General features: G+C 39.8%; 4 protein-coding genes across 9 annotated transcripts in view; 2 read left to right on the forward strand and 2 right to left on the reverse strand.

The window, feature by feature from the left end:
* LOC117568468 (uncharacterized) lies at positions 1–8067 on the forward strand. 3 transcript variants are annotated; one of them, XM_034249151.2, is made up of 4 exons: positions 1–213; positions 1112–1123; positions 7055–7237; positions 7299–8067. In XM_034249151.2, exons 1-4 carry the CDS (start codon positions 195–197, stop codon positions 7787–7789), a joined length of 705 nt encoding a protein of 234 aa, XP_034105042.1. In that variant the 5' UTR covers positions 1–194; the 3' UTR covers positions 7790–8067. The 3 variants fall into 3 exon arrangements, with proteins under 3 accessions (XP_034105042.1, XP_034105044.1, XP_034105043.1); XM_034249153.2 differs by lacking the exon at positions 1112–1123 and having other exon boundaries at positions 2–213; XM_034249152.2 differs by lacking the exons at positions 1–213; positions 1112–1123 and adding an exon at positions 6835–6991.
* On the reverse strand, positions 1360–2726 carry LOC117568467 (fibrous sheath CABYR-binding protein). The gene is made up of 2 exons (XM_034249150.2): positions 2555–2726; positions 1360–2500 (listed from the first exon to the last, which is right to left on the reverse strand). The coding sequence occupies exons 1-2, from the start codon at positions 2708–2710 to the stop codon at positions 1481–1483; spliced, it is 1176 nt and encodes a 391-aa protein (XP_034105041.1). The 5' UTR covers positions 2711–2726; the 3' UTR covers positions 1360–1480.
* On the reverse strand, positions 3155–4565 carry LOC117571490 (uncharacterized). Its single transcript, XM_034253658.2, has 2 exons — positions 4162–4565; positions 3155–4101 (listed from the first exon to the last, which is right to left on the reverse strand). The coding sequence occupies exons 1-2, from the start codon at positions 4384–4386 to the stop codon at positions 3220–3222; spliced, it is 1107 nt and encodes a 368-aa protein (XP_034109549.2). The 5' UTR covers positions 4387–4565; the 3' UTR covers positions 3155–3219.
* Positions 8068–20714: 12647 nt separating the features above from the next.
* Positions 20715–27829, forward strand: part of LOC117566863 (ataxin-2 homolog) — a 50482-nt gene continuing 43367 nt past the window's right edge. For all 4 annotated transcript variants that reach the window (XM_034246460.2, XM_034246461.2, XM_052004746.1 and 1 more), the window contains exon 1: positions 20715–21165. The gene's annotated coding sequence lies outside the window, so the exon portion shown is untranslated. The remainder of the gene's footprint in view (positions 21166–27829) is intronic.

The raw sequence follows: 27829 nt of genomic DNA on the forward strand, positions 1-27829 counted from the left end.
ATTCGTATTTGTGCTCTCGACGCTGTCGGAACGTTTTAAAAATAAACGCGGAACGTACCAAATTAGCCGACTACAAATAAAACTATAGCTAAGCTCTAAAAATTTAAATCGACAACTGCACGCATTTCGGTTTAATAACACAACACTTTACTTAAATTCTAATCACCAAATACAGTAAAAACACAATCTACAACATGTTCAGCTCGTTTACAGGTAAACACAAGAAAAAAAATAGTAATATAAAAACACGAAGAATATTGTGAAAGTTTTGAAATTAGAAAATGAACTGAAATTCCAATGTATTGTCTGTCCAATTAAGTATGTATGGAGTGCGGCATGTGTCATGTCAAAAGAAAATCGAAAGCAATAAAAATACTTGTAGTATACATGCGAGTATAAAGTAGTAGAAATGAATGAATTAATTGTGAGACCTTGCTTGTGACAGAGAGAACCTATGACCGCATTGCAGGATTATTATAGAAGAGTTACATCATCGTCCGTTCAGTGGCAAAGGAGTTCGTTGAGCAACTCTTCCCCCTACCCCAGGCTCTCTCTCTTTCTCTCACTCTCGCTCTCTATTTGTTCCTCTCATTCTTTTGTGCTGGATTTTGCTGATCCCAAGTCGCAATACAAAATTAATTGCCCGTTACAGTTACTTATAAAGGGTATATTCTAGAATAGCGTAAGCCACTTATGGCGCAGTACATCTTCTACACTCACACACACGTGCATTTGGGTATGGGCGTGTGTGTGAGTTTAGCACAAGTTGTTGTTCTTCTCTCTGTGAGTAACAGACACAACCCACACCCAAAATGATGTGATATCTATACATACATCTCTATAATTATAGCGTGCATACACATATAGAATACGAAAAAACATATGCGTATGTATGTATACCAATATCTGCATGATTGGAATTATTTTGTGTTTTTAGTTATGTTTCTTATAATTTATATTCGCTCTTTGATGTATTCTAAAGTACACGCCCGAAATAAATGACTCTATTTCCGTTTCTGAAATTCTAAATTCGAAATTCCTACAAACTGTCTGACAATTTATGCTTTTTGGTCTAACTATAATATTCTCTGTTTCCACTTAATGCAAACAGACGCTTCGAAATGTAAGTAACAATGTTTCTTTTCAAGTACCATAAGAATATTTTTACAAATCCAGTAGACTTGTCAGAACTATTCAAGTTTTTCTTTTGCACTATAGAATATATAATATTAGCTTGCATCAATATTATCAGTAGTTTTTATAGACAACAAATCCCCTCGCATTTCCACTCCTCCCCCACTCTCTTACCCTTCACGTATTAGTCATTGAATTATTAGATGCCAAATGAGATAGGTTTAACGATTTATTGATTATTATACAAAGAAAATCGGGTTCTTCGTTCCTCGTGTTTAATTTCCCCTTGAACTCCATCGTGCGTCATCTGGTAGGTGTGCAGATCTCAGGTTGGCTAGCTAGAAGCTTATTCATCTTCCATGTCAAAGCTAAGAGGATTGGCAACAGGAGCACGACCTGCTGGCTCATCATTCGCCGGAGCAGCCTCCGCTGGAGCAGCCTCTGCTGGAGCAGCTTCTGCTGGAGCAGCCTCCGCTGGAGCAGCTTCTCCTGGAGCAGCCTCCGCTGGAGCAGCTTCTGCTGGAGCAGCCTCCGCCGGAGCAGCCTCTGCAGGGGCAGCTTCGGCTGGAGCTGTTGCTGTTTCTGGAGCTCCCTCTAAGGCAGTTGTTTCACCGCCCTCAGCTGCTGCCGTTGTTACTCCAGTTTCACCAACGGGTGCTGCGGTAGTTTCACCTTCGGCTGGTGACGATGTTGCTCCATCGCTTGTCGTGGCGTTGTCTTCCTTTTTGTTATGTATATTAAGTTCATCTTGCGGTTCTCCTCCTGCCTCATACGATGGTAAGCTTTGATCACCGCCGCTTTCCATAATTTCTGATCCGTTTTCGTCTTCCGTATCTTCCGTCTCTTCCTCGCTCTCCGGCGATTTGGCGTCTTCCGTTGAATTCGAATTATCAGCCGGCCGTGAATCGCTTTCCACACTTTCCTCGCTCCCCTCTTCAACGACCTCACCTTTTGCAGCATCGTGGTGGAAGTGATGCAAATGCTCGTGACTATGATGCTCATTATTAGCTCGCTCGTAGACGGGTTGGGCACATTTCTGATTATTCTCCTCGCAGATGAAATACTGCGGTTCATAGCAATTTTCATCGGTTATCGTGGAGGAATTTTCACGCAACCGAATCTCTAGACAATCATCCATATTGGAGCGTTGCGTAGGCTCCACTCCATGGAATGTGACCGGCTGACCATTGCTGATATAGGTGAAGTAACCCTCAGATTGAAGATCATTTCCGCCAAACCAAAAGTCTTCCAAGTTGCCCTTCGATCCCATGAATTCAACAATTGCCTGTAGCTCTTCATTAGTTTGCAAGTTGGCCAAACTGAGACCCTTGCGCAAGCAATTGTTTAATGCTCCAAACCAATTCATCTGCAAGGGAGTAAAGATGAATCAAATCCTTGATTTACACTTGGTAGTACCAACCTTCTTGGGGGCAAGGTAATAACACTTTCCGTGAATCTGACGCATAAATCGCTTGCCACACGGTCCATCGCTGTTCTTTTTTTCTCTTCTGGCTGAGACGACTTCGTCGGAATATACTGCAATAAGGGTCAGTATCACAATAGGCAGAACCCTCATGACTGTGCCAGTGCCAAATTACATAAACTGTACAGCCAGCACATTTTTCTTCTATATATACACTCTTGGTGGGCGTGACAAATTGGCTACGCCTATTTAAATAACCATTAATTGTTTTCAAGTGTAGTTTCAGTTGGATTGATTGCCTTGAGGTGAACAAATCAATTAATTTGCATTTGATGCGGTCAATTTAAGGGGTTTTATGGGGTGAACATATCAAGTGTCGATCTATAGGAATGTATTCGTGACTAAAGTATTGGGTGATAAACCAACTAGTTGGGCAGAAAAAACATACAACTGGCTTTTGACTTTCTTAAGATTATATTAAATCTAAATAAGTAGTAGATCACTTTCTACAACTTTTGTGTTAAGCTTTCTGTGGCCAATCTTACCGACTATTAAACCCTCCGATTTAGTCTAGTTTCAGTAATAATATCTGGTTGCTATTTTGAATTGATTGATTTATTTTGTATACATATAAAATTTAGATTCAATGGTTTGGGGATTATCTATGGACTCTCTACCTCGCCTGGTGCAGTTGCCTCTGTTTCTGCTGCTGCAGTGGTCTCTGCCTCGCCTGCTGCAGTTGTCTCTGCCTCGCCTGCTGCAGTTGTCTCTGTTTCTCCTGCTGCAGTGGTCTCTGCCTCGCCTGCTGCACTTGTCTCTGTTTCTCCTGCTGCTGTTGACTCTGCCTCGCCTGCTGCAGTTGTCTCTGTTTCTCCTGCTGCTGTTGACTCTATCTCGCCCGCTGCAGTTGTCTCTGTTTCTCCTGCTGCTGTTGATTCTGTCTCGCCCTCAGCAGGACTTGTGGCATCTGACTCCGAAACGGCGGCAGTTGTTTCCTTATCATTTTCATTCGATTCTTCCAATTCATCTTTGGGAATAGCATCCTCATTTGACTCATTTGGACTCTCCTCGGAGCCACTATCGAAGGGCGATGGTGTATTCATATCCTCCTCACTTTCGCCGCTGGGCTCGCCAACATCATGATGGAAGTGATGCAGATGCTCATGGCTGTGATGCCGCGGCTTTTTCGCGTCTACGCTATCACAGTAGACCTCGGAGCAGATGAAATATTGTCGCTCCAGGCAATTTTCGCTAGCGGTAATGGTCATGTTGGATCGTATGCGAACCTCAAGGCAATCATTGCATAGGGCGGACTCATCTGACCATACCACACTGTAATTGCCGAAGTATCGAACCAAACGACCATTGCTTATATATTGATAGCGTCCCTCGGTCTGCAGATCGTTGCCGCCGAACCAAAAGTCCTCTGTGTTGCCCTTGGAGCTGAGGAAATCGATGGCGCCATTAAAATCGCCTGGATTGCTGAGATCGGCAAGCGTTAGACCTTTGCGCAGGCAATTGTTCAGAGCGCCATACCAGTTCATCTGGGAGGCAATCACATGAGTTCATTTACATGACAGAAAGGTGACGAAAAAGCGTTTTACCTTTTTAACAGAGAAGTAGTAACACTTGCCATTGATGCGTCTCAGATAGCGACGTGGGCAACCTGTTGTCGAGCTGACCAGCTGCTCCCTGAGCAGGACACTCAGCAGGACAATGATTGCAATCAGACAATGCTTCATCTCTCTCAATGGATTGATTGTGTTGTGTGCCGCCCTTGGGCTCCTGTACTTATATCCTCTCCTAGCGTGCAATTTGTGCAAATGCATTATCACAGCATTAAATCGATTTGTCGAGAGCAAGGCACGCTGTTATCTCTTGCCACACGCGGAAATTAATTGAATTAGATTCCATGCATTCCATTCCACAGCATGACTCGATCATGAGCTTCTCGTTCCGGAATATTGCGGAGCATTTGTGGCGCTGCTGTCGACGTAATTTGGTCTTGAGTATTGCGGGTCAGCGCTTAGGGTTATATACAAAAATATTTAATTGATTGGGTGTGACTGTGAGTGTGAGTTTTCAAATGATTCATCATAGCCCTTGCTAGACTTGTAGTTCATTTATTGATTTACCTTGGGACAGTATATGACATCATCGGTTGTATTGGTTAGAGGTGTCCTTTAGCAGGACGTTTTGGCTCATTGCCAGTCGTCAGTTGCCAGTTGCCAGTTGCGAGTTGCCTTATTTTGTTTGGGTATTGACCTTGGACAATGAGCTAACTTTCAGCTGGCTGACAGCTTTAACTTAAACAAATTGCTAGTCGTGCGAATTTCCATCTGCTCGATTCTTATAGATATAGTATTTAAGTGTGTGTGTATGCTATGACATCATCAGCAATGGAAACAGCGTCAGCGTCAACAACAGAATCAGCAACAGCAACAGCGACAGCATCATCGATTGCCTGTTACAAATGTAGCCAAAGGTTTTGTCGAGAGAGACTAGCCGGCTTTTTGGATTCTGACGGCCAAAAACTGGTGTGGAACGTGAGTTGTGTGTGACCTGGCTATGAGCTGACTGTTACTCATAGAACGACCAAAATCTCATACAGATACAAACGTATCTGTGGCTGTGCCAGTATTTGTGACCGTATCTCAGTATATAAGCACGCTTGAGTTCAGTTGCTCTTGGGTACAGGTTTAGTTTTGTCTCTGTTGTTTAGAGCTTCTGCGCATTATCTGTTGAATGTGTACAACGACAATAACAAACACATTAGCAACATCAACAGCTGTGAGCTTCAGTGTTCGCTCTGGCTGTGTTCTTGACTCTGCTTCGACTGCGGCTTATTGTGTTGCCTTATGGCCATGTTGTGGCATTCTAGCCGGTTTTCAGATTCTCGACGTTGTTGTTGTTGTTGTTGCTATTGACCACAGCATGCCAGAATATGCGTCGTTCTATTACGCAAAATGGTAAGAATGGTATTATGATTCTAGTCAAGCGTGTGGTTACGAATTTCAATGAGTTACATTGTCAATGCGAAATATTTGTAGCAGGCAGCTTTGGTTCATAGCCCCATTTATGTCATATCCTTTAGCTTCAACTCGATTCACAACTCTCTTCTCTCTCTCTCTTTCTGCTTGCTGTGAAATTCGTGAGCAAGTTTATCAGACATGCGTAACTTTTCGATCTACTCAACAGTCTATTGCGTTTCGATCGAATTCCACCGCATTTTTTACGGACGCGTGGGCAATCAGAATGTTAATTGAATTTTTGGTAAATAAATATATACACTAGTGTTCGGTATAAACAAAAAGCCAAGCATTTAGAGTCTCTTGTGCGTTTTATTGGTATTTTATGTTGGTTCTATTATTCATTCAGTTTTAATATAAACACTTGCTTTCACAGCCACAGCCACAGCCAGAAAGCGTGAACAAGAGTTGAAACTATTAAAAAATATAAAATCGCCCGAATCGCCATTATGACATCACATACTGTAAATTATTCAAATATTTGCGCATTGTTTTCTTTATACATATGCATAAAGCAATAGACTTACACACCTAAATACATACATAGTAGAGACGAATACAAGCATATATAGAAAATTTCTTTGGGTATGCCATATAGAATAGTGCTCGTTGCTACATCGGAAACTGCCGGACCGAGTGGATTTGCCGCTGCGGCATTTAATGGCGAAATGTTTCTATTTGAGTGAGCGCACACGTCATTTTATGGGAATGCAGCAACAGCAGCAGCTCCCATTTAGCGCAATGACCGAGCTTCCGATGCCAGTAGTTTCGCTTCTATTAAAATGTAGTTATTATTCATATTTCTTAATACCCTACAGCATTTATTCAAAGTGTATGCTAGATCAGTAGATTGTTTTTATTTTAATTTGTAGTTAAATAAAATTTATTTTATTTGTAATTCTCTTTTCATATGATATATTTTTAAGGATAAGCATGATCTTTACTCATCTTTTTTACTGAGTGTTTTATAGCCTATACTCAACTTATTTTCTGCTTATATTCTTTCCTATATAGTATCTAATGAGTTTAGCTTTTTGCTGGCGTCCAATTTGGGGGCGACGCAACAAATTGCGCAGTTGCTGACAACTGTGTAACTGTCACACGAGCATGTAATCTGAAAACTGGAAATCTGAAATCAGAAAATCTAAAATTAGAAATCACAAAAATCTGGCAAGAGCAATGCATGTAATTACGAACTGATTAGTGGATGTTCGATGAAAATTCATTTTGTTTATGATTTGGTAATTAGCAAGTCAGGAATTTTCATCGAAAACATCGATAAGCAGTGCAAAAACTGATTAGTGATTACAAATCATCCTATAAATTATGATCAGAGACAAGACGATGAATTAGTTTTACTTCCATAGTCAAGCAAAAATGTTTCCCAGTCGCCAGCAGCAGCAATGTAATAAAAGGATCTAAGCCCTAAAAATACTAAATATATAATTGTTGCCATTTAATTCGACAGCATCTCTGAAGAACTTTGGCGACAAGACCGCCAATCTGTTCAGCAAGAAGAAGGATGAGGCTGAGAAGTTGGCCAACGACAAAGCCGTCGAGGCACAGAAGCTAGCCGAGGAGCAGGCCAAGAAGGTCGGACAGTCCGTGCAGCAGACGAAGAGCGAAGCTGAGCAGCTGGCCACAAGCACTGGTAACTATAATCTTTTAACTTAAAATAGTTTAGACATACTCAAAAAAATCTCTTCGAGCAGCCAAGGATGCCGCTGCACTGGCTGCTGCCGAGGCACAGAAGGCTGGTCAGGCCATCGATCAGGGAGTGAATCGTGCCGCCGGCGCCGTTAACCAGGGCAAACAGGCTGTGGATAACACCGTGCAACAGGCTGCTGCCGTCGCTCAGAACTCTAAGCAAGTGGCCGCCAACATCGCGGAGTCATCACAACGTGCTGCCGCCAATGCTGTCGATCAGACCAAAAAGGCTGCCAATGAGGCGATCAACAAGAGTGTCAAGGCTGCCGAATCTGTCGCAGACCAGAAGCTCAAGGAGGCCGAGGGTGCCATCGATGGTGCCATGAAGCAGACCAGCCAGGCGGTTGACCAGAAGCTGCAGGAGGCCAACCAATACGTTGACCAGAAGCGCGAGGGACTCGAGAAGAACATCCAGGATGCTGCTAGCCAAGCACAGGAAAGCGCCGGCGCACAGGCCACCCAGCTGTTGGGTAAATTGCATCTTGGCCAGAAGTAGATTCCCATAAATCCATCCCTTAAATTCCCCCTTTCCCCCAAGAATAATAATAATACCCTACCTAAATAATTTCATCTGTGTGTAACGAACAAAACAAGAGAGATGCTTTAAACAAACAAAAAGAATAAAGAAGGAAAAATTGCTTCAACGTAACAAGTGCCAGTAATGTGATTGCTAAATAATAGTTCATAAATGTATTTTTGGATTATATTTTTTGAATATTTGTTTTCAATTTGTCCATTTTCCTCAACATGCAGCGCAGCTTTTGATATTGAAAATGTATTGTGCACTTACTTGTATTTTTTTATAAGGCAACAACAATATTTACTATTGAGTTGTAATTTTTATATATACCAATTTGTTACTTTGAAGCATTTTATATATATTTATATGGAAATGAGTAGAAAAAGATGATCAAATGAAATCAATACTGAGCTATGCTTTTTCAAAAGTATATTCTGTTTTATAAAGAAATGTATGATTAAGTACTTTTAACTTTTTGCACAATAAATTGCAAATGTGTTTTTATTATGTATACACAAAATGTCTTTAAATGATATGTGGGACCACGGTTGCCACTTTTGGTACATTTGTACCAAAACTGGTAAATTTTTTATGCGTTGGTACATTAGACACGGTTGCTATTCCAAAAAAATTTTTTGTACCAAAATTTGGAAAAAATGTACCATTTTTAGCAAAAATGTACCAAACATTTTTCACGAAAGATTTTTTGTATTTCACAAATTGTGATTCACAATAAATAACTGTTTACGTAGTGGGCCTTACATTGGCGCATACATATTTTCTCAATTATCCTGTCAATTGTCATCGCAAATCGACTGTATGCGATATTTTCCAGTGATAGTCGTGGTTCAATTTATAACTGATACAACATTTGTGTCTGGTGGAACAGAGCCATTTGTTAAAATAATATATGTGAACATAAAATTTTATGAAAAATTTAAATACTGTGGTAGTTACACACACACTTAATAAAACAATACGAATTGCAGCTAGCGTCCGAGAGAGAGTTCGGATAGCCGAGAGAGCGTCACGTTAATATATATGTGTGTATGTGTGTGTAGGCACACGTCCTACTACAACTCGGCCATCCTGCGAACTAGATCTCCTGATCTTGACTTTACAAAGAACAATCATTTTTAGTCTTATGTCTATTTAAATATAAATAAATCTTATTTAATACATTTACTATTATTTTGTTTATTAATTGCACAGTTACTTGTTATTATATATTTTTACTTATTATCTATTTCTTTCTTTTATATTTATTTCCAAGCCATGGTCTTATGTTTTGGATACTCCAAACGCCCTTTTAAGGATTTCGCGAAACTTGAAAATTTTCTACATCTTTAATTAGGAATCTATCATTTCGCATAACTTTCGTAATCACGTGTGGCCTTTTGTTTTTTGGAATCAGTTTCCTCGCAGCTCCTACTGTTGCGTCAAAATTTTTTACCATTACATAGTGCCCTTTTTGGTACTTTTTACCTTCTCTCTTACTTTTGTTGTAATATATTTCATTGTAACTTTGTGCCTTTCTTTGCACCTCCTTTGCTTCACTTCTGATGATTTATAAATCTCTCGTGTCACTTACTCTATCCATCTCTTCTAGTTTTTCTCTAAGTTCATCTTTAATGTAACCCTTTTGATTTATTCCGAACAACATTTTGCTAGGAGCCTTTTTTATGCTTCGATGTATGGTGTTGTTTAGTGCATATTCGACCGTCTCTATTACCGAATCCCAATGAATTCCTTTTTCTGGTTCCGAAAGCTTTGCTAACATTGGCCCAATGCATGTGGCAATTTTCATGTGTTTAATATTGTATTCATTCATAAAATCTTCAAATTCGGTAGATGTGAAACAGCTCCCTCTGTCGGATACGATGCATTTTGGTCTACTGTATGCTCTAAAGTAGTCCTTCAGTGCTTTAACTACTTCTTTGGTCTTCGTTGTCTTTGTTGTATATAATCTCACAAACTTTGTAAACCCATCTATAATCAAAAATATGTGTTTATTTGCTCTATTAGCTGCTACTGGCCCATAATGATCAATGTGTAGTAATTCAAAAGCCCGATCTCCTTTCGGTATACTATGTAAAAATCCCTCTGTCTTTCCGGATTTTAGAGAAAATGCGATACATTTAAGACAATTTTCTATGTGTCTATAACATTTTTCTTTAAGATTCGCAATCCAATACGATTTTGAAATGATGTCCATCATTTTGTCCCTACCAAGCTCATTGTGATATTTGTGCAAAACTTGTTCCTCCATGTCTACTGGTACATAGAAAAGTAGTCGATTGGTTTTTCTGTATACGATTCCGTTTCTCATTTCAAATAGTTTGTCCTCGGTATGTTCTAAACGTTTACTGATTTTTTGAATATTTGCATCTTTCGTCTGACAAATCACTAAATTGCCTTCAAAACTGGTCGTCTCTACTATCAAAATGTTTGTACACCTACTTAAAGCGTCTACGTGTTGCATTTTTTCGCCACCCCTATGAATAAGTTTACAGTCGTAGTCTTGCAATTCCAGCGCCCACCTGGCTATTCTTGGACTTAAATCAATTTTGCTAAGTGTAAGAATTAGTGAGTTGCAATCCGTAACAATATTAAATGGCTTTCCGTGTAAATAAATTCGAAATCTGCGAAGAGCATAAATGATTGCTAGCGCTTCTAGTTCAAAGCTGTGATATTTACTCTCTTGTTCTGTAGTTCTTTTTGAGAAGTAAAATATCGGGTGCAATTTTCCATAATTTTTGTTTTGTAACAAAACTGCTCCGAAACCGTGAGAGCTTGCGTTACAATGTAGTTCGATTTCATCTTTATGACTATGGATAGCTAACACCGGTGCTTCTATCAGTTTTTCTTTGAGCATTAAAAAGCAGTCCAACTCGTTTTTTCCAAATACAAATACAGTGTCTTTTCTCAAAAGATCATAAAGAGGTTTAGCTAACATAGAAAAATTTTGTATGAATCGCCGAAAATAAGAACATAAACCTAAAAAGCTGTGCACTGCATGAACTTTGTCTGGAATCGGGAAATTTTTTACTGCTTCAATACCTTTCTCATCCGCTTGTACAAGTATACCTTCCTTTGTTATCAAAAATCCTAAATATTTTATGCTTGATCTTAAAAATTCGCATTTATCCATTCTTAATTCTAATCTATTTTGAACCAGCCTATGTAACACTTCTTGTAACGTATTTAAATGCTCTTCCATATCTTTGCTCGCAATCATAATGTCATCCATATATATTATTACTTTATCTTGCCTGTTTAAGTTATCGAAAATTTTATTCATAAATCTTTGAAACACTGCTGATGCATTTTTGATCCCCATGGGCATCCTTTTAAATTCAAATTGTCCTAAAGGAGTGACAAATGATGTATATTTGATTGAAGTTTCTTCCACGTAAGCCTGGAAGTAGCCATTTTTTAAGACTAATTTTGTGAATATTGCTTTATTTACTAATTTGTCTAGCAAGTCATCAATTAAAGGTAGTGGATAGTTTTCCTCTATTAATACTTTGTTTAGTTTCCGAAAATCTATACATAAACGTAAATCTCCTGTCTTCTTTTTAACTAATACAATTGGCGAGGCAAACTGTGAGTCACTCGGTCTTATTATTCCGTTTTCCATATACTCATCTAATATCTTGAGAAATTTTTCTTTTTCAGTGTACGACAATCGTCTAGGCGAACAACTGAAAGGCTTATCATCGCTTAATGATATTTTCATTTCGCACTTAATCATTGGAACATCTGGCCTTTTAGTCTTTACATATGTATCCTCAAACATCTTTACAAATTGACAACGTGTTTTAAAATCTATATCTTCTCCCTAATTATAAACTTGTTCTTGATCTTCTACAATCTGAATTTTGAACATGTCTTTGTCAAAACTATCTACCAATTCCGGCCCATCATATCGTTTTATATGCAGTCTATCGTAATTTTGTTGTCTAATATGCTTAATTATATTTAGCCTGTTTTCCGTTGATAAATCTTTTTCGCTCTTAACTATTTTCTTATCCGTAATTACTCCTAGATTCCTTTTTACAATTTCCACTTCAGCTAATAATTCCATAACAGTTTTTTCATTTAATTTATCGCCCTTAATAAATTGATCGTCTAAGAGTTGTGATTCGGCATCATTATCATCTAACAGTTGTTATTTATCATAAACATTTCCTAACAGTTGTGATTCATTGTTCATTCTGTTATCGTTAACAGGATGTGTCTCTAACAGTAGTTGCTTAACAGTCGCAGTCGGTCCCTTAAAAGTTTCATTGCTTAATATTACGGGCACCTGTGGAGTTGATATTATAAAATTTTTACTCCAATGTGTATTTACGTTTCAGAATTCGGCACGCCCATTCAAATTTTTCCCCGCCCCTTCCGCCTTCAAAATTTTGAAAAATTTGTATATTTTGAGCAATTTTAGAGAAAAAGACCTCATTCTTGGTAGACACAATATAAATCCAAGCCCGGATGTGCTAGGATCAAAAACATGGAAGTTATTCACAAAACATTGCTTCAGACGGTCCTTCTCTCTATTTCCTACAGAGCACAAATCGGTGTTGGAAAACGTGAGGTTATCTGAAAAAAATGGGAATTGCGCCAATTGTACGGAAGAATTCAGAAAAAGACAACTATTGACGGATTAAGAATTGATAACACTACAACATACAGTTGAAGTTATTGCTCACTTATGCTAACTTCATTTTCGAAATCCTTTCCAAAGTTGAAAATTGTTCTTCATACTTTGAGGGTGCAGCTATTCTTCCGAATTTTCAAAGCACACATAGGACCGCAAGGACGAACTCTATCGATCAAGATCAACAAAATGTGTGGTCATCTAAGATCTCAACATTTGTAATTTTTGTCAGTCAGTCTGGTCTGTCCGCTATGTCCGCTCTGTCCGCTATGTCCGCCATGTCCGCTATGTCCGCTATGTCCGCCATGTCCGCTATGTCTGCCATATCCGCTATGTCCGCCATATCCGCTATGTCCGCTATGTCCGCCATGTCCGCTATGTCCGCCATGTCCGCTATGTCCGCCATGTCCGCTATGTCCGCCATGTCCGCCATGTCCGCTATGTCCGCTATGTCCGCCATGTCCGCATTTCCGCTATGTCCGCTATGTTCGCTATGTCCGCCATGTCCGCCATGTCCGCTATGTCCGCTATGTTCGCTATGTCCGCTATGTCCGCCATGTCCGCCATGTCCGCTATGTCCGCCATGTCCGCTATGTCCGCCATGTCCGTCATGTCCGCCATGTCCGCTATGTCCGCTATGTCCGCCATGTCCGCTATGTCCGCCATGTCCGCTATGTTCGCTATGTCCGCCATGTCCGCCATGTCCGCCATGTCCGCCATGTCCGCTATGTCCGCTATGTCCGCCATGTCCGTCATGTCCGCCATGTCCGCCATGTCAGCTATGTCCGCCATGCCCTCCATGTCCGCTATGTCCGCCATGTCCCCCATGTCCGCTATGTCCGCCATGTCCGCTATGTCCGCCATGTCCTCCATGTCCGCTATGTCCGCTATGTCCGCCATGTCCGCCATGTCCGCCATGTCCGCCATGTCCGCCATGTCCGCCTTGTCCGCCATATCCGCCATGTCCGCTATGTCCGCCATGTCTGCTATGTCCGCTTTGTCCGCTATGTCCTCCATGTCCGCCATGTCCGCTATGTCCGCCATGTCCGCCATGTCCGCTATGTCCGCTATGTTCGCTATGTCCGCTTTGTCCGCTATGTCCTCCATGTCCGCCATGTCCGCTATGTCCGCCATGTCCGCCATGTCCGCTATGTCCGCTATGTCCGCCATGTCCGCCATGTCCGCTATGTCCGCCATGTCCGCTATGTTCGCTATGTCCGCCATGTCCGCTATGTCCGCCATGTCCGCTATGTCCGCCATGTCCGCTATGTCCGCTATGTCCGCCATGTCCGCTATGTCCGCCATGTCCGCTATGTCCGCTATGTCCGCTATGTCCGCTATGTCCGCCATGTCCGCCATGTCCGCTATGTCCGCCATGTCCGCTTTGTCCGCTATGTCCGCCATGTCTGCTATGTCCGCTATGTCCGCTCTGTCCGCTATGTCCATCATGTCCGCTATGTCTGCTATGTCCGCCATGTCCCCCATGTCCGCAATGTCCTCCATGTCCGCTATGTCCGCCATGTCCTCCATGTCCTCCATGTCCTCCATGTCCGCTATGTCCGCCATGTCCCCCATGTCCGCTATGTCCGCCATGTCCGCTATGTCCGCCATGTCCGCTATGTCCGCCATGTCCGCCATGTCCGCTATGTCCGCCATGTCCGCTATGTTCGCTATGTCCGCCATGTCCGCCATGTCCGGCATGTCCGCTATGTCCGCCATATCCGCCATGTCCGCTATGTCCGCCATGTCCGCTATGTCCGCTATGTCCGCTATGTCCGCTATGTCCGCTATGTCCGCTGTGTCCGCTATGTCCGCTCTGTCCGTTATGTCCGCTGTGTCCGCCATGTCCGCTATGTCCGCTATGTCCGGCATGCCCGCTATGTCCGCCATATCCGCCATGTCTGCTATGTCCGCCATGTCCGCTTTGTCCGCCATGTCCGCCATGTCCGCCTTGTCCGCCATATCCGCCATGTCCGCTATGTCCGCCATGTCCTCCATGTCCGCTATGTCCGCCATGTCCGCATGTCCGCAATGTCCTCCATGTCCGCCATGTCCGCTATGTCCGCCATGTCCGCTATGTCCGCTGTGTCCGCTATGTCCGCTATGTCCGCTGTGTCCGCTATGTCCGCTGTGTCCGCTATGTCCGCTATGTCCGCTCTGTCCGCTATGTCCGTCATGTCCGCTATGTCCGCTATGTCCGCCATGTCCCCCATGTCCGCAATGTCCTCCATGTCCGCCATGTCCGCTATGTCCGCCATGTCCTCCATGTCCGCTATGTCCGCCATGTCCGCTATGTCCGCCATGTCCTCCATGTCCGCTATGTCCGCTATGTCCGCTCTGTCCGTTTTGTCCGCTGTGTCCGCTATGTCCGCTATGTCCGCTATGTCCGCCATGTCCCCCATGTCCGCAATGTCCTCCATGTCCGCCATGTCCGCTATGTCCGCCATGTCCTCCATGTCCGCTCTGTCCGCTATGTCCGCTATGTCCGCTATGTCCGCTATGTCCGCTGTGTCCGCTGTGTCCGCTCTGTCCGCTATGTCGGCTGTGTCCGCTATGTCCGCTGTGTCCGCTATGTCCACCCCTTCCGCCCACAAAATTTAGAAAAAATTTTATATTTTCAGTAATTTTAGAGAAAAAGACCTCGTTCTTGGTAGACACAATATAAATCCTAGCCCGGATTTGCTAGGATCAAAAACATGGAAGTTATTCACAAAACATTGCTTCAGACGGCCCTTCTCTCTATTTCCTAATGAGCACAAATCGGTGTTGGAAAACATGAGGTTATCTGAAAAAAAATGATAACACTACAACATATAGTTGAAGTTATTGCTCACTTATGCTAACTTCATTTTCGAAAGCAAGGAATATCTCGGGCATATCCTTCCGAATTTTCAATGCCCACATAGGTTGCCATTCCAAAAAAATGTTTTGTACCAAAATTTTTTCCAGTGCTAGTCGTGGTTCAATTTCTAACTGGAACAAAATTTGTGTATGGTGGAACAAAGCCATTTGTTAAAATAATATGTGTGAACATAAAATTTTATGAAAAATTTAAATACTAGAAGAGGCATATTAAAAATGTACCAAAAAGTAAAACAGTGATCCAATGTACCAACACATAAAAATGTACCAGTTTTGGTACATTTGTACCAAAAGTGGCAACCGTGACATTAGATAACTTTTTTTTTAATTTTGGTACATTTTCAAATTTTTTATGAAATTTTATGTTCACACATATTATTTTAACAAATGGCTCTGTTCCACCAGACACAAATTTTGTATCAGTTAGAAATTTAGACATGACTAACACTGGAAAATGTAGTCGATTTGCGATATATCCTGTCAATTAATTGATAATCGCAATTGAGAAAATATGTATGCGCTAATGTAAGGTGCATAACTACGTAAACTGTTATATGTATATTGTGAATTGCAATTTGTGAAATACAAAAAATCTTTCGTGAACAAATTTGTGGTATATTTTTGCTAAAATTGGTAAATTTTTTTTCAAAATTTTGGTACAAACAATTTTATTGGAATAGCAACCGTGTGTGGGACAAACCAATATTATCTTATCTTTATATTATTTTCATAATTCAAATCTACCGCGCATTTTTTATTCAGTTTGTAGTAGTAAAGGTTTGTGTCATTGCTAAACGAATATTTTAGCGCATGTTTGATACAAAAAGCTGAACTATAGATGGCGCAATTGTCACAGGGTGCCTCGATTAGCAATATTTTAAAAGGAAATTGTTTTCGGGAAATTTAAACGAAAATTTAAAATAAAAAGATGCTTGTTAATTTCAATACAAGTTGAACTCTGTGAGTTACAATGGATCATCAACAAATGAAGGCAAAAGTTTTAACCAAAAGGTGCAAAAAGTTTACCTCGACTGACGAAATTCTAGACAAAGTACACAACGAGTTTAGTTTAGAAATTATTTGGATTTTTACTCTTTTATTCCTCATAAAATTTGTAAACCTTTTCTTTATCCGTTTTGTTATTGAGTTGTCTGAGCTTTTAATTATGTGAAACTTTGTAGTTGTTGCCTCGAACGGACTGTCGAGCATTGAAAGTTGCGTTCGTTGCAGCAAACAAAGTATAGAAAGTTGCCACATACCGAATATATAGTAAATATTCGTATTTGTGTACGTATTCGTATTCGCTTATTGGCAAAGCGTTGACAAAATTTATGTAAGAGCGATTTTTAATTTCAGATAAAGTTCGCTTGGCTGTTGATTACCTGTCTTGGTGCAGCATTTTGTGGCAAGTATGAAATGATAAATGCATTTTCATTGCATAACGACGAGCGCTTTGGAATTTATGCGGCTGAACAAAATGTCAGAGCAATTAGCTAGGCACTCAGTAAGTGTTCAGGGCTTTGTCTACGCGTGTGTGTGAGTGTGTGTGTGTGTTGCATGCAAAGTGTTGCAAAGAGTTCATTTAAATTTAAATGTTGTTAAGCTGCGCTGACCACAAGACGGCAAGTTGCTGCTGTAGACGAGGGACGGCAACGACACCTGGCGATTAATTAAAATAACTGTTTATCAACACGAATTAATCATGTTTAAACATGCTCCAAGCTCGTGAGACCGCATTCAAAAGTGGCGTGCAACCGCCGTTTGGGTCATGTTAGCAGCAAACCCTTGACGGATGCCACGCGGGGGCAAACAAACAAGAAACCCGAAACACACGCATGTGTTCCAGAAACTAATAACCGAAGCTTAAATGGGCAAAGTTTGTCCAACGAATTACAGAACCAACAAGCTTTGCAACGCTCACAGAATTTGAGAATGAAGAGCGGCAATGTTTTAAACTTAAATTTAAATTAATAAAGCAGAAAATTGTTCTGTAATGTAATCTGAAAAAACAATGTTTCGAAAATTGTGAAAATTTGTCGGACTGATTAATATTTCTTAAATGAGAATTAAACGATAAATGAATAAAATCAAGACAATGATGTGCTATTTTAAATAAAAACTTAAGCGATTCTGTAATTTCTAAATAATTCAGCAATATTCTCAATTTTCAATTCATCTTTAGTTATTATGCGTTACAGATTTAGGATCTCTATATAAAACTACCAGCAAATAATAATGAGATAATCCGAAAATAGGATTAACGATTATGTTTTGTGGAACACGTTTTTATGGCATGCTCAGCTAACCTCAAACAATGGCCTGCGGCGTTACTTTTATCAGAAAACTTTAATGCGCGTGTGTGTGCAATTAAGAGTATAAAATAATATGTACTTATATACAATATACGTATTATCGGCATACGTATGTATGTTTGTATAAAAGTGTTGCACGTATGCCAGCAATGCGATTAAATTCGGATAAACTTTAAAAATGACAAGCTGTGATTGGGTCCATTGCCATTGGGGACCATCAACAATCAACCGTCAGCCATCAAGCGTCAACCGTAAACCGTAAACCGTGGAGAGTCGAGAGTCGTGAGTCGAGCGTTAACTGACTCGTTCTCTAAGCATTCTGTCACGCGGCTGCCATTAGCCTCGAGCTCAATGGAGCCTTGCAAGTTGCATGCAAAATGCGTTGTAATTGTCAGCTGAATGGACATGTGGAGAGTGTTGGGTTACCCAAAGCAACAGCAACAGCAATAGCAACAGCCAAAGGAGAGACATCGGAGTGCACACAATTTGAGCCAGTGGCGCGTGTCGAAAGACGCAATGAACTCATACGTCAGGACATTGTGACAAAGGAATTCGTTGAATAACTCCAGGACAATTTCATTTAGACGTGTTACAGTATTTAGCTCTTAAGGTTGCTGTTGGACAAGCTGTGCAAACTAAATGCAGTATTCGAATAACGTTCGTGTATTTGTTATAGTACACATCACTTTTATTCACCAACAAGTGATGGGAAAAAAATCATGCATTAATAACTTAAGAATGTTAATTGATTTTGTTCATTACTTGGACTTGCTTATATATATTTATTTTAAAATAATAAGTAATTTGTTGAGCTTATTTTTACAAACGTCCTTTTCTCTTTTTAATGTGTACATAAAACTTAAAAAAAAAAATACCCAATGATTATAATCGGAATAATTTTTAATCAATTACAAGTATCGCATAAATTTATCATATGTTTGTTTTCTTAATTTAACTGTGATAAAAAAATCTTTTCTTGGTGATACTAATTTGCCAATTATCATTTGTAATTGCTTTGCTATTGCTAAATCAGATGATGATTTGTGTTTCTTTGATTTATGCGTCTGTTGGCTGTCTAAGCCCATTAATAAATTGAGCTGCTGGCCAAGTTAAGACCTAAGGTGTTGTTACAAAGCTGTTTAGTGGACGACATCCATCGAGCATTCGAGAGATAGGAATGGTGTCATCAATTGGCTGCACATCCTGCATGTTAATGTGTGTGTGTTTTTGTGTCCTGTATCTTCTCGGGCAATTAACAACGCTTGAGCTGTTTCTTGTTGGTTGCTTGTCTGCCTATTTGACTGAGCGTGACAATTGGGCAGCCAGCGATTTATGGGTGACGAGAGTTTGATAAGTTGTTTGCCGCAGGAGTAGACGAGAAGTTGTTTCAACTTGAAAGCATCCTTTAAATAAATTCCTAAGCCAGCAAACTCTGGTCACAGCAACTCCCACGCAACAATGTTACAAAATAAATTGAGCGCTGCGATTGCCGGCAATCGTCCTTTAACTCGTTTGCACAAAATTCAATTACTTCCGTTGGCTATTACTGGCTCCCTTTCGCCTGGCAATATATACTTACACACCTCTGCCGTCGATACATATATAAATATGTACACTACATATAAAAGTATATGTATACGTATACTATATTGAAAGCTAGTCCAAGTGCTTTGGATGCGGATGAAATTGCATTTAGGCAGCCGGCGCACCAACTGTGCACGCATTTTATGCAGCTGTTGGAATTGCCAACAGCAAAGTGGAGAGAACGGGAGAGAAGGGAAGCAGAGAAGTGAGGCAGATGCAAACAAGGTGTGTACAAATGTACCCATTATAGAGGTGTGCATGGAGTATGCGATTGCCCACAGCTAAAGTTATCTATTAAAGGTAAGTTGGAGACAACTTGAATTCAGTTAGATGTGAGACTGCTTCAATGATTATTTTAACATTTCGAAATTGTAATAACTATAAAGATTACCAATAAGTACGTTCTTGCAAGGAAACATTATTACCATGTATTAAGAATTTAATATATGATCAAATATAAGCACTGTAATTTGGTGATAGAGAAACAATTTAAAAGTTGTTTGACAAGAATTATATAACTACAATTATTTTTATAATTTGTCATAAGCTGTACTAACTAAAAATATAATTAAATTTGGAAAACAAATTTAAAAATAAACGCAATTTTAACTGTAATTGTATTGGTCAATGTCTCTACTGCTTCAATTTTTTGTCCAATTAATACATTTTAATATGATTCTTTAAGAGTTTTTGTTGATTCTCGCATACCCATATGAGATTATTTACATTTAGTTAGACTGAATTGTAAATAGCATCTTTAAATCGTTGAAGGAGTTGCATCGAAATACAAATTAAAAACGCAAAATTATATTATTAAGATATAACATTTAACTCCAAGTAGTATAATACTGAGTTCAATAAAGAGCCAAGAAACACAATTATAATTAATACAAGAGTTATACAAAACAAAAGCTTGGTTAATTGCATTAAGCTAAGCAGAAGCATTCTCAATTTGTCTCTGTTTTCCTACCTCCCACGTTTCGCATTGATTTTTGTGTGGCAGACACAATCGAGTAGCCTGCATCTAATAGCACTTTGCTTGCTTTATTTACTCGCATCTAAATCCCTGACATGAAAATGGACACATGAACTGTGCACAGCATGGAGCACAGGTAAACTAAGAGCTATTGCAGCTGCATTGACTGCTTGAAGTTCAGCTTGTGCTTAAGACCTAGGGAGGAAGTGTGCAACAATGGCAATCGACGGATGCTGCATGCCCCATTTGGGGGCGCCACTTGTCACAGCTGTGTGCATAATTGAAATACCGAATTCTGGTTAAGCGACCGAATCAAATGTTATTCAGGCAACAAAGTTGTTTTTACCGTTTCACCCATTGAAAAACTAACGTTTTTCAAATAGCATCCACACGCAGTACAAAGCACACAGCAAACACACGGCGCCTGCGCAGATTCATGTGGAACGCATTCATATTGGCCATTCTTAAGCATTGCCTTCAGTTGGTGTCGCTTCAGTACGACGTCGGCTGGCAAATCAGACGCATCGTCGCCAACATCGCAACGCTGACGTGCCACGAGTTCGTTTTTCGTTCGTTGCTCTGTTTAACGGTATTTTAAATAATTGAAAAGCGCGTCAAAAACACTTTTTGAGAAAACTAAAACTGAACGAGCGCCGAATTGCCTTTGAAGGCTACAAAGCAACAAAAGTCAAAACGAAAAAAAGCAAACGCAAAAAAGTAAATAAAACGGAAAAGAATAAAAGAAATTGTTGCATGCTTTTAGGCAGCACAATTGTTAATTGATATTTGCAGTCGATGTGTGCTTGTGTGCGTGTGTGTGAGTGCTGCTAGTTCGAATGCTTTTTTGATTAAAGTGCGCGCGTGAATAGTTTGGTGAATACTTTTTTGTGTGCAATCAGCAAATTGAGGGCCAACTCTTTTGGCTCACACAAGCAAGTCTGCAACTAATTGCCCAAAGCTGGTAAGCGAATTGACTCCCAGTGATAAGTCAAAAAAAAAAAAAAAAGAAACAACATGTTAGTCCCATTCGAGTATCGGGCAAATAAATGTTGCTATTTAAGTGTTCACATCAATCACAATACCAAACAAGCAAGCAACAACTCAAAAGGAACACTGAAAAAGCCAAATACAAGAATTAAGTACCCGAGTTTTTTATGAGATTTGTTGCCAGTGGCAGTTGACTTTTAAGTGGCACTGTAGACACATGTTTGCTTCCTTTGACTCTCACAGAGACCCAACTTGGCCACGCACACATTTGAAATCACTTAGCAATTTGTAGCCACAGCACTCGATTCAGCCTGGCAGTTCTTTCTAGTACTGACAGTGTGGCTTTGACATCCTTTCCACAACTCTTGTCGCTGTCATTGTGCCGTCTGTTTAATTTCACAATTCATTTCATGTCAAACGGCTTGTCAATGGTTCTGCTTTTGGTTTTTGCAGAATTCAGTGTCGCTTTTATGGTTCTTCTCTCGCCTTCCCCCACAATCATCAAGCCCCAACTCTGAACAAAGCTAACAAAACCAAAAAAGAACATGGCTGTCAAGACGTTTGAAGTTGATGTATTAACTGTTTGCCTTTGGTACTTACTCAAATTGTGCTGCTGCTGCTGCTGCTTAGCATACGAAAGATGTCGCCGCGAAATTTTGTGAATAGGACAAGTGCTTTTGTTGGACATGATTGTGGCACCTCTAGACGCATAAATTCATGCCGTTGAATTAGACACTTCCCACAGCAGTGTCACGTTAAGTACCGATCCAACTGATAGAGACTGTTTTTATGGGATGGCTATGGAATGATGATAGCGTCTGGTGCAAATGTGACTTCATTTTTCGAGGCGGATAGATTGCTGTTAGACAGGTAATGTCCAGATTTTGTTCTGGGAGATGAGTTTGCTTAATTCTAAGAAGATTAGCTTCAAAAGTATAATTTGTGTATTGTTTCAGTCCAAGACTCTGACGAATACCGCTGTGGAGAATTTAGTTAGTTGTGAGTTTAATTTGACTTTTTTTGCATTTCGTATTGCATAGATAGGCAGCTCCAATTATCATTCTAAAATGAAAGCTGAATTAGTTTGCTGATGCTGTCAAAATCACGTTTCGGTTAAATAGAATAGAAGTGTAATCATTTAGGAATATTTGAAGCACTGCTAATGCAGACAGCTTGCCAGTTGTGTTCAATGACTATTAATTAACAATAATCTGATACAACTCAGGCATGCACTCGAGCACACACACAGTCGACAAGTGGCAGGCAAATGTCTAGCGAATGGCATATTAATTTATGATATTACCTGTTTGAATAGCCGGAAATGCTACTTATGTGGAGTTAAGTTGACGTAAGTAATATGCAAATCTCGCTCGTCCTTCAACACGCTCAATATCCAATTAGCCCTTGTCCTATTCGCATAGAATAGTCCTCTTTGGTTAATTGAGCTCAGCTCTAATGGGGCACGGCTCTATAAACATATATCTAAACATAAGCCAAATGCCAAGTACTAACAATACTTCAAACAATTTGCTTACCTACCCAAAAAAAAAAAAAAAAACGGCGAAAAAATAGCAGCAAATATAAGTGGAGGAGTCGCAAGTCTGGCATTTCTCGCAAGTTCGCGGAGCGACGCCTTCGGTTTGGTCTTTTGGGCGGATTTTTCTGGCTTTACTTTTGCTGACTGCTACTTTATGGTGGCCATTAAAGGAAATTGAATATAATTTTGTTTGCTAAGCTCTTCCATAAACTTCCCAAGTGCCCTGGTGCTGCTATATGATTTCTTCCTGTTTTTCTGTTTTTTTTTTCTGTTAGCTGCTTCTGTTTTGTAAGGTTTTTCATATTTTATTAAGTTCACGCCATAAAAAGGTCGACGGGGCAAGTCAACCTAAGCGGCCTTAGTTTTAATGGAGTTCGAGCTGGACTCTCACATCTTTCGACACTCTTTGAGAGAGAGAAAGAGAGTGTGCATAAATACGATTGAGAAATTTACAAGCTACGTTAGATTTGCAGCTTAACAGTTGACCCTTTGGTCAGTCGAAATGACTGATGAATGCCCAAGACACTCAGATGGATTTGGTTGGTTTTGCACCGCATTCTAGACAATAATGCCAAACCTATTTCATCTGCATACTTGTACATACATATATTCTGTGTGTATGGGTTAGTTTACATGTACAGACACTTATGTGCAATATGTAACTGGAGACCACAAAAGCCCTTCATTTTTGGCATCCAAGACGTTTCGTGTTTGGCCCACTTGCTTACCGATTTCATTATTTATTTAAGTTCGTAAAAGCAAACTTGCATATTGGAATCATTTGTGAAATGAGAAATGAGAACATGAACTAGAGAACCGAACCGAGTCGAGAACTGGGAGCAGCAGAGAAACTGGGAAATGGCAAAATAATAAATTGTTTGCTGCGGTTGTTTGCCTTTTGTCTAAGTTCTTGGGCCTGTTGTTGGCTGTCACCACATCCTACTGTTATTTGTCTATGTTTGGGTTAGATTTGTCGAGTTATCCTTATTGGGTTTGCAATCAAATGCAAAAACATTGTTTTCATTTCATTTAAATTTTGATGTATTGTTCCAGCCCAACACTTATCCCCGAATTGTATTCTCTTCTTTTTCGCTTTCATCAATTTAATTTTAGTAACAACACGGATGTAGAATATTGGCTCTACAAATTTAATTTTGCATTTTACAGATTTAGTTTTCTTTATTTTTAGCAACCTTCTGAGTTCCTTCTCTCAGTTGTGTGCCGAGTCCCAAATGCCTTAGCCAACAATGCTGTAGGTGAGCTGTGTGTCTTGCGTCCTTTGCCATGTTGACGTACCTGGGCCAAAGAAAACAGTTCTCATTGGCTCTGACGGTTCTGGTTCGGGCTCTGGCTGTAAGAGCTAAAGCAAATCATTTTGTTGATTTTGCTTGGCAAATGTCTTCGACTTCATCTTGCTCCCACGCAGATGGTTTCCATTTTCATTTGTATACGTCCTGGGAGACCACGAGGCGATAGGAAGCCATCAATCAATTCCTTAGATAATTTACTAAGACATTGCTATAATTTGGTGGTAAAAGGTGTATGCTTTTCGGTTGTTGTGGTTGTGACTGACAGCACTTCAGGGTCAAAGGTTGTGCTTAAATGTATAAATAAAACAGAACGAAAATCAGATCTTCTTCTTCGCCTTCGCCTTCGCCTTCGGCTTCTCCTTTTTCTGCTCCGAGCTGTAAGCTGGCTTCAATCCAATTTGGAAATATGTTTAATTTAAAGTATCTTTCTGTTAATTTGGGATGTTAAATACGAGTAGAACCGATTAATAACAACAGAACACACTACCTAGCATATTGCGTATACGTACTGATGGTCATATTGAGGTTAAATCTAATAAGCATTTCTGGTTTCATGAACTCATGCTTTGTTGCGGTGATTCTTGTAACTTTTCTACTCGAGACAGACAGTTTTGAAGACTCAACGCCTCAGTGCTTTGCTTTCCTCCTTCCCTCCTTGTGATGTTGCTGGTGCGTTATGTAGTAGAAATTATGCCAGAAAAACCCCAAAGACACAACCATCAGGCAGAACATACTTAAACACACAAAGGCTGACAAATCTAGTGCTCGTCGCAGCTTGTTGCTTGTTTATAGTACATATAACTAGGCACAGTTAAGGGTTGTTGTTGCTTCTATTGCTGTCTGCCTATTTGGCTTTTATAGTTAGCGGCAGAGGCAACAATTTTGGCAAAGTTTATGTGCGCTGGCAGCCAGAAAGATGCACTGACGATAAATTTAACTCGAGTTGACTTCAAGTTTAGCCATTTAGATTGAAAGATCTAAAACTTGAAACTAGCAAAAATATTTGACATGCCCATAGTTGAAAAGGGTAATAAGCCGTTGGCTATCTGTTCGGGTTGCAGTCATAAAATCAAGCCACAGGCAAACTAACCACTTGATAGCAGAGCATGTAATTTGATTTCGTTTCTAATTAGCCAGTTACATTTAAAGTTTTCCCCACAATGTTTTACCATTTCCTCCCTCTTTCCATGCTCTGTTCAACGATTTCCATGCAGAACTACACGTGTTAAACAAGTTCATGAACATCAACTTGTAAGTGAGTTATGCAGCTACCAACAGCCAGTTGCGCTTTTCATGGGATTTCAAAAAAACATCCGCAGACATTTCTTCAAGCAATAGTAGTAGATATATTTCTGTACTCTCTGTCTCTTGCACACTATGTCGGCTGCCACATTTTGTGGCACTGTGGGCAAGTCAGCATCTACAATTTAAATGGTTAACAGTGATTTTTTACAACCCTATTTATCAATATTTCCATCCTTATTGAATTCAGCGTCGAACATTATTGAAGCGATTAAGCTGCTTAAATTGTAACAGCTTTTATGTGAACTATATTTCTACTTGTAAGCCTTGATGGAAATTGTATCCTTGCGTATCAATAAATAAAAGCAATAAAAAGGAGGAATTATATATATAAATATTGTTATTCAATTTCGAATAATATTTGAAGTGCCTTAACTCAACGAAACCTTAATGCACTCGTAGCTACAATATTTGATTGAAACTCAAATATATAAAATCAAATTCAAATCAAAGTGTATTGAAATTAGTTCCAAGAAAACAAACTCACATTAAGCACAAAGCACCATTGTTGTATTTTCTGCCAACTCGAACTACTGTGCACCTACCTGACTGACTGACAACGAAGCATTGTGTTGTCAGCTTTTGCAGTGGTTGCCTCGCGTCCTTTCTTCCTTCCTGCCCCATTTGCTAGGGCTGCCTAATGTCTGTTTGGTTTCGTGGCACGGCAAGCCTTGTGGAAAAACTTATCATAAAAGTTTTTGCAAAAGTTGTCAAGGTTTCTGCCAGTTTGTCCTATTCGTCATTTGCAGCGCCCAGCAAAAATAATTATTTATAAGTTAAAAGCAAAATAGTGGCAGGAGTCAAATATGCGGCAAAAGAAATAGAAATAATTCAAATACTATAAAGAACACCAGCCACCGCTGAAATATAAAACCAATAAACAAATCCCCATTTTTAGAGCCAAAATGATATTCTATGGCAATGCACACGAATTGCGATATAATTTTTTATGCTTTAATTGGCACTATAAGCAAGCCATGAAAATACTTCTATAGATAGTACATAGAGAGAAAGAGAGCAATCGATAGCTCAAGAGCGGCGACGTTCGGCCCACTTGAGGCAACAATAATAATCGCTCGAGTGTGGCAATCTACAGACACTGTCTCCCTGGTTCGTCTCTGTCTGTTTGTCAGTTTGTTTGTCTGCCATTGACAGACAGTCATAAATATGGAAAGACATAAAAAGCCAGCAAAAACTATGTACTACATATGCCAATGACGACAACTCCAACACCCAACGCCCTTTTTTCTTTTGTTGCCCACTCCACATCCGCCATCGTCCATCGCCCATCGCCCATCGACATAACAAACAGCAGGATCTGTTTTTCTGATTGTCCTTTGCCAGGGCAACGTTTGATGGAATGTCTGAAATGTCGACAATTTCGGTCTGTCTACGTTCTCAGCCTTAACTTCACTGCTTCGCTCAAGCGTGTAAAATGCGCACGGACTTGTCTACATCTTAAATTTGTTTAATTAATTTAAATTGTGAGACTCCAATGTAAAATTCAGTTTTATGTATTACATATAATTGCTCAGATTTAAGTTTAATTGCTAGCCTTACACATTTCTAACAAATGTAATCGAATTATTAAAACAAAATATAACTTGGCTAAATTAAGATAAATGAGTACTCATACATATATATTTTATATTGTCTAAATCCCTTTGTTGGTTTTAATAAGATTTATTTTCAAATAATATTTGCTTAAATTTGGCAAGCTAAAATTCCAAAACGCAACTCTAAAAATATTTCTAATTTTTGTTTGCCTCCAGCAAAACACAGTCATTCCCGAAATGGCAAATACGGTTGCTGCTGCCGAGTCTGAGATGCTTTTTTTTCTCAATCTGGTAAATTTGATAATCTATGGTATTTTGACCATAATAATATATCGATATATCAAATATTATCCGGTCGGTTTTTGATATATTGTATATTTTTATACCCGCTACCTATAGGGTAGAAGGGTATTATAACCTTGTGCCGACAGGAAATGTATGTAACAGGTAGAAGGAGGCATCTCCGACCCTATAAAGTATATATATTCTTGATCAGCGTCAACAACCGAGACGATCTAGCCATGTCCGTCTGTCCGTCCGTCTGTATGAACACCTAGATCTCAGAGACTATAAGAGACAGAACTATATTTTTTTCGACAGCTTTTGTTATGTTTGCACGCAGATCAAGTTTGTTTCAAATTGTTGCCACGTCCCCTTCCGCCCCCGCAAATCAAAAAAATAAAAATAAATAAAATAAATCGAGTAACAAGCGTAATATTAAAGCTAGAGCTGCTGTGAATACAATAATAAATATAGTATTTATGAGTCCTAAGAATTTAATTGCGATCAGATAAAAATTGTGGAAGGTATTAAAGAAATACTTTGTATGGGCAAAAACGCCTACTTACTAGGGGTCTTAGTTGCTTTGGTCGACAATCTGGTACATTGTGCCGTCTATGGTATATTTTGAATGTGGTACTATATTGATATACC

The sequence above is a fragment of the Drosophila albomicans genome, chromosome 3 (assembly GCF_009650485.2).
Source record: "Drosophila albomicans strain 15112-1751.03 chromosome 3, ASM965048v2, whole genome shotgun sequence".
NCBI classification, from domain to species: domain Eukaryota; kingdom Metazoa; phylum Arthropoda; class Insecta; order Diptera; family Drosophilidae; genus Drosophila; species Drosophila albomicans.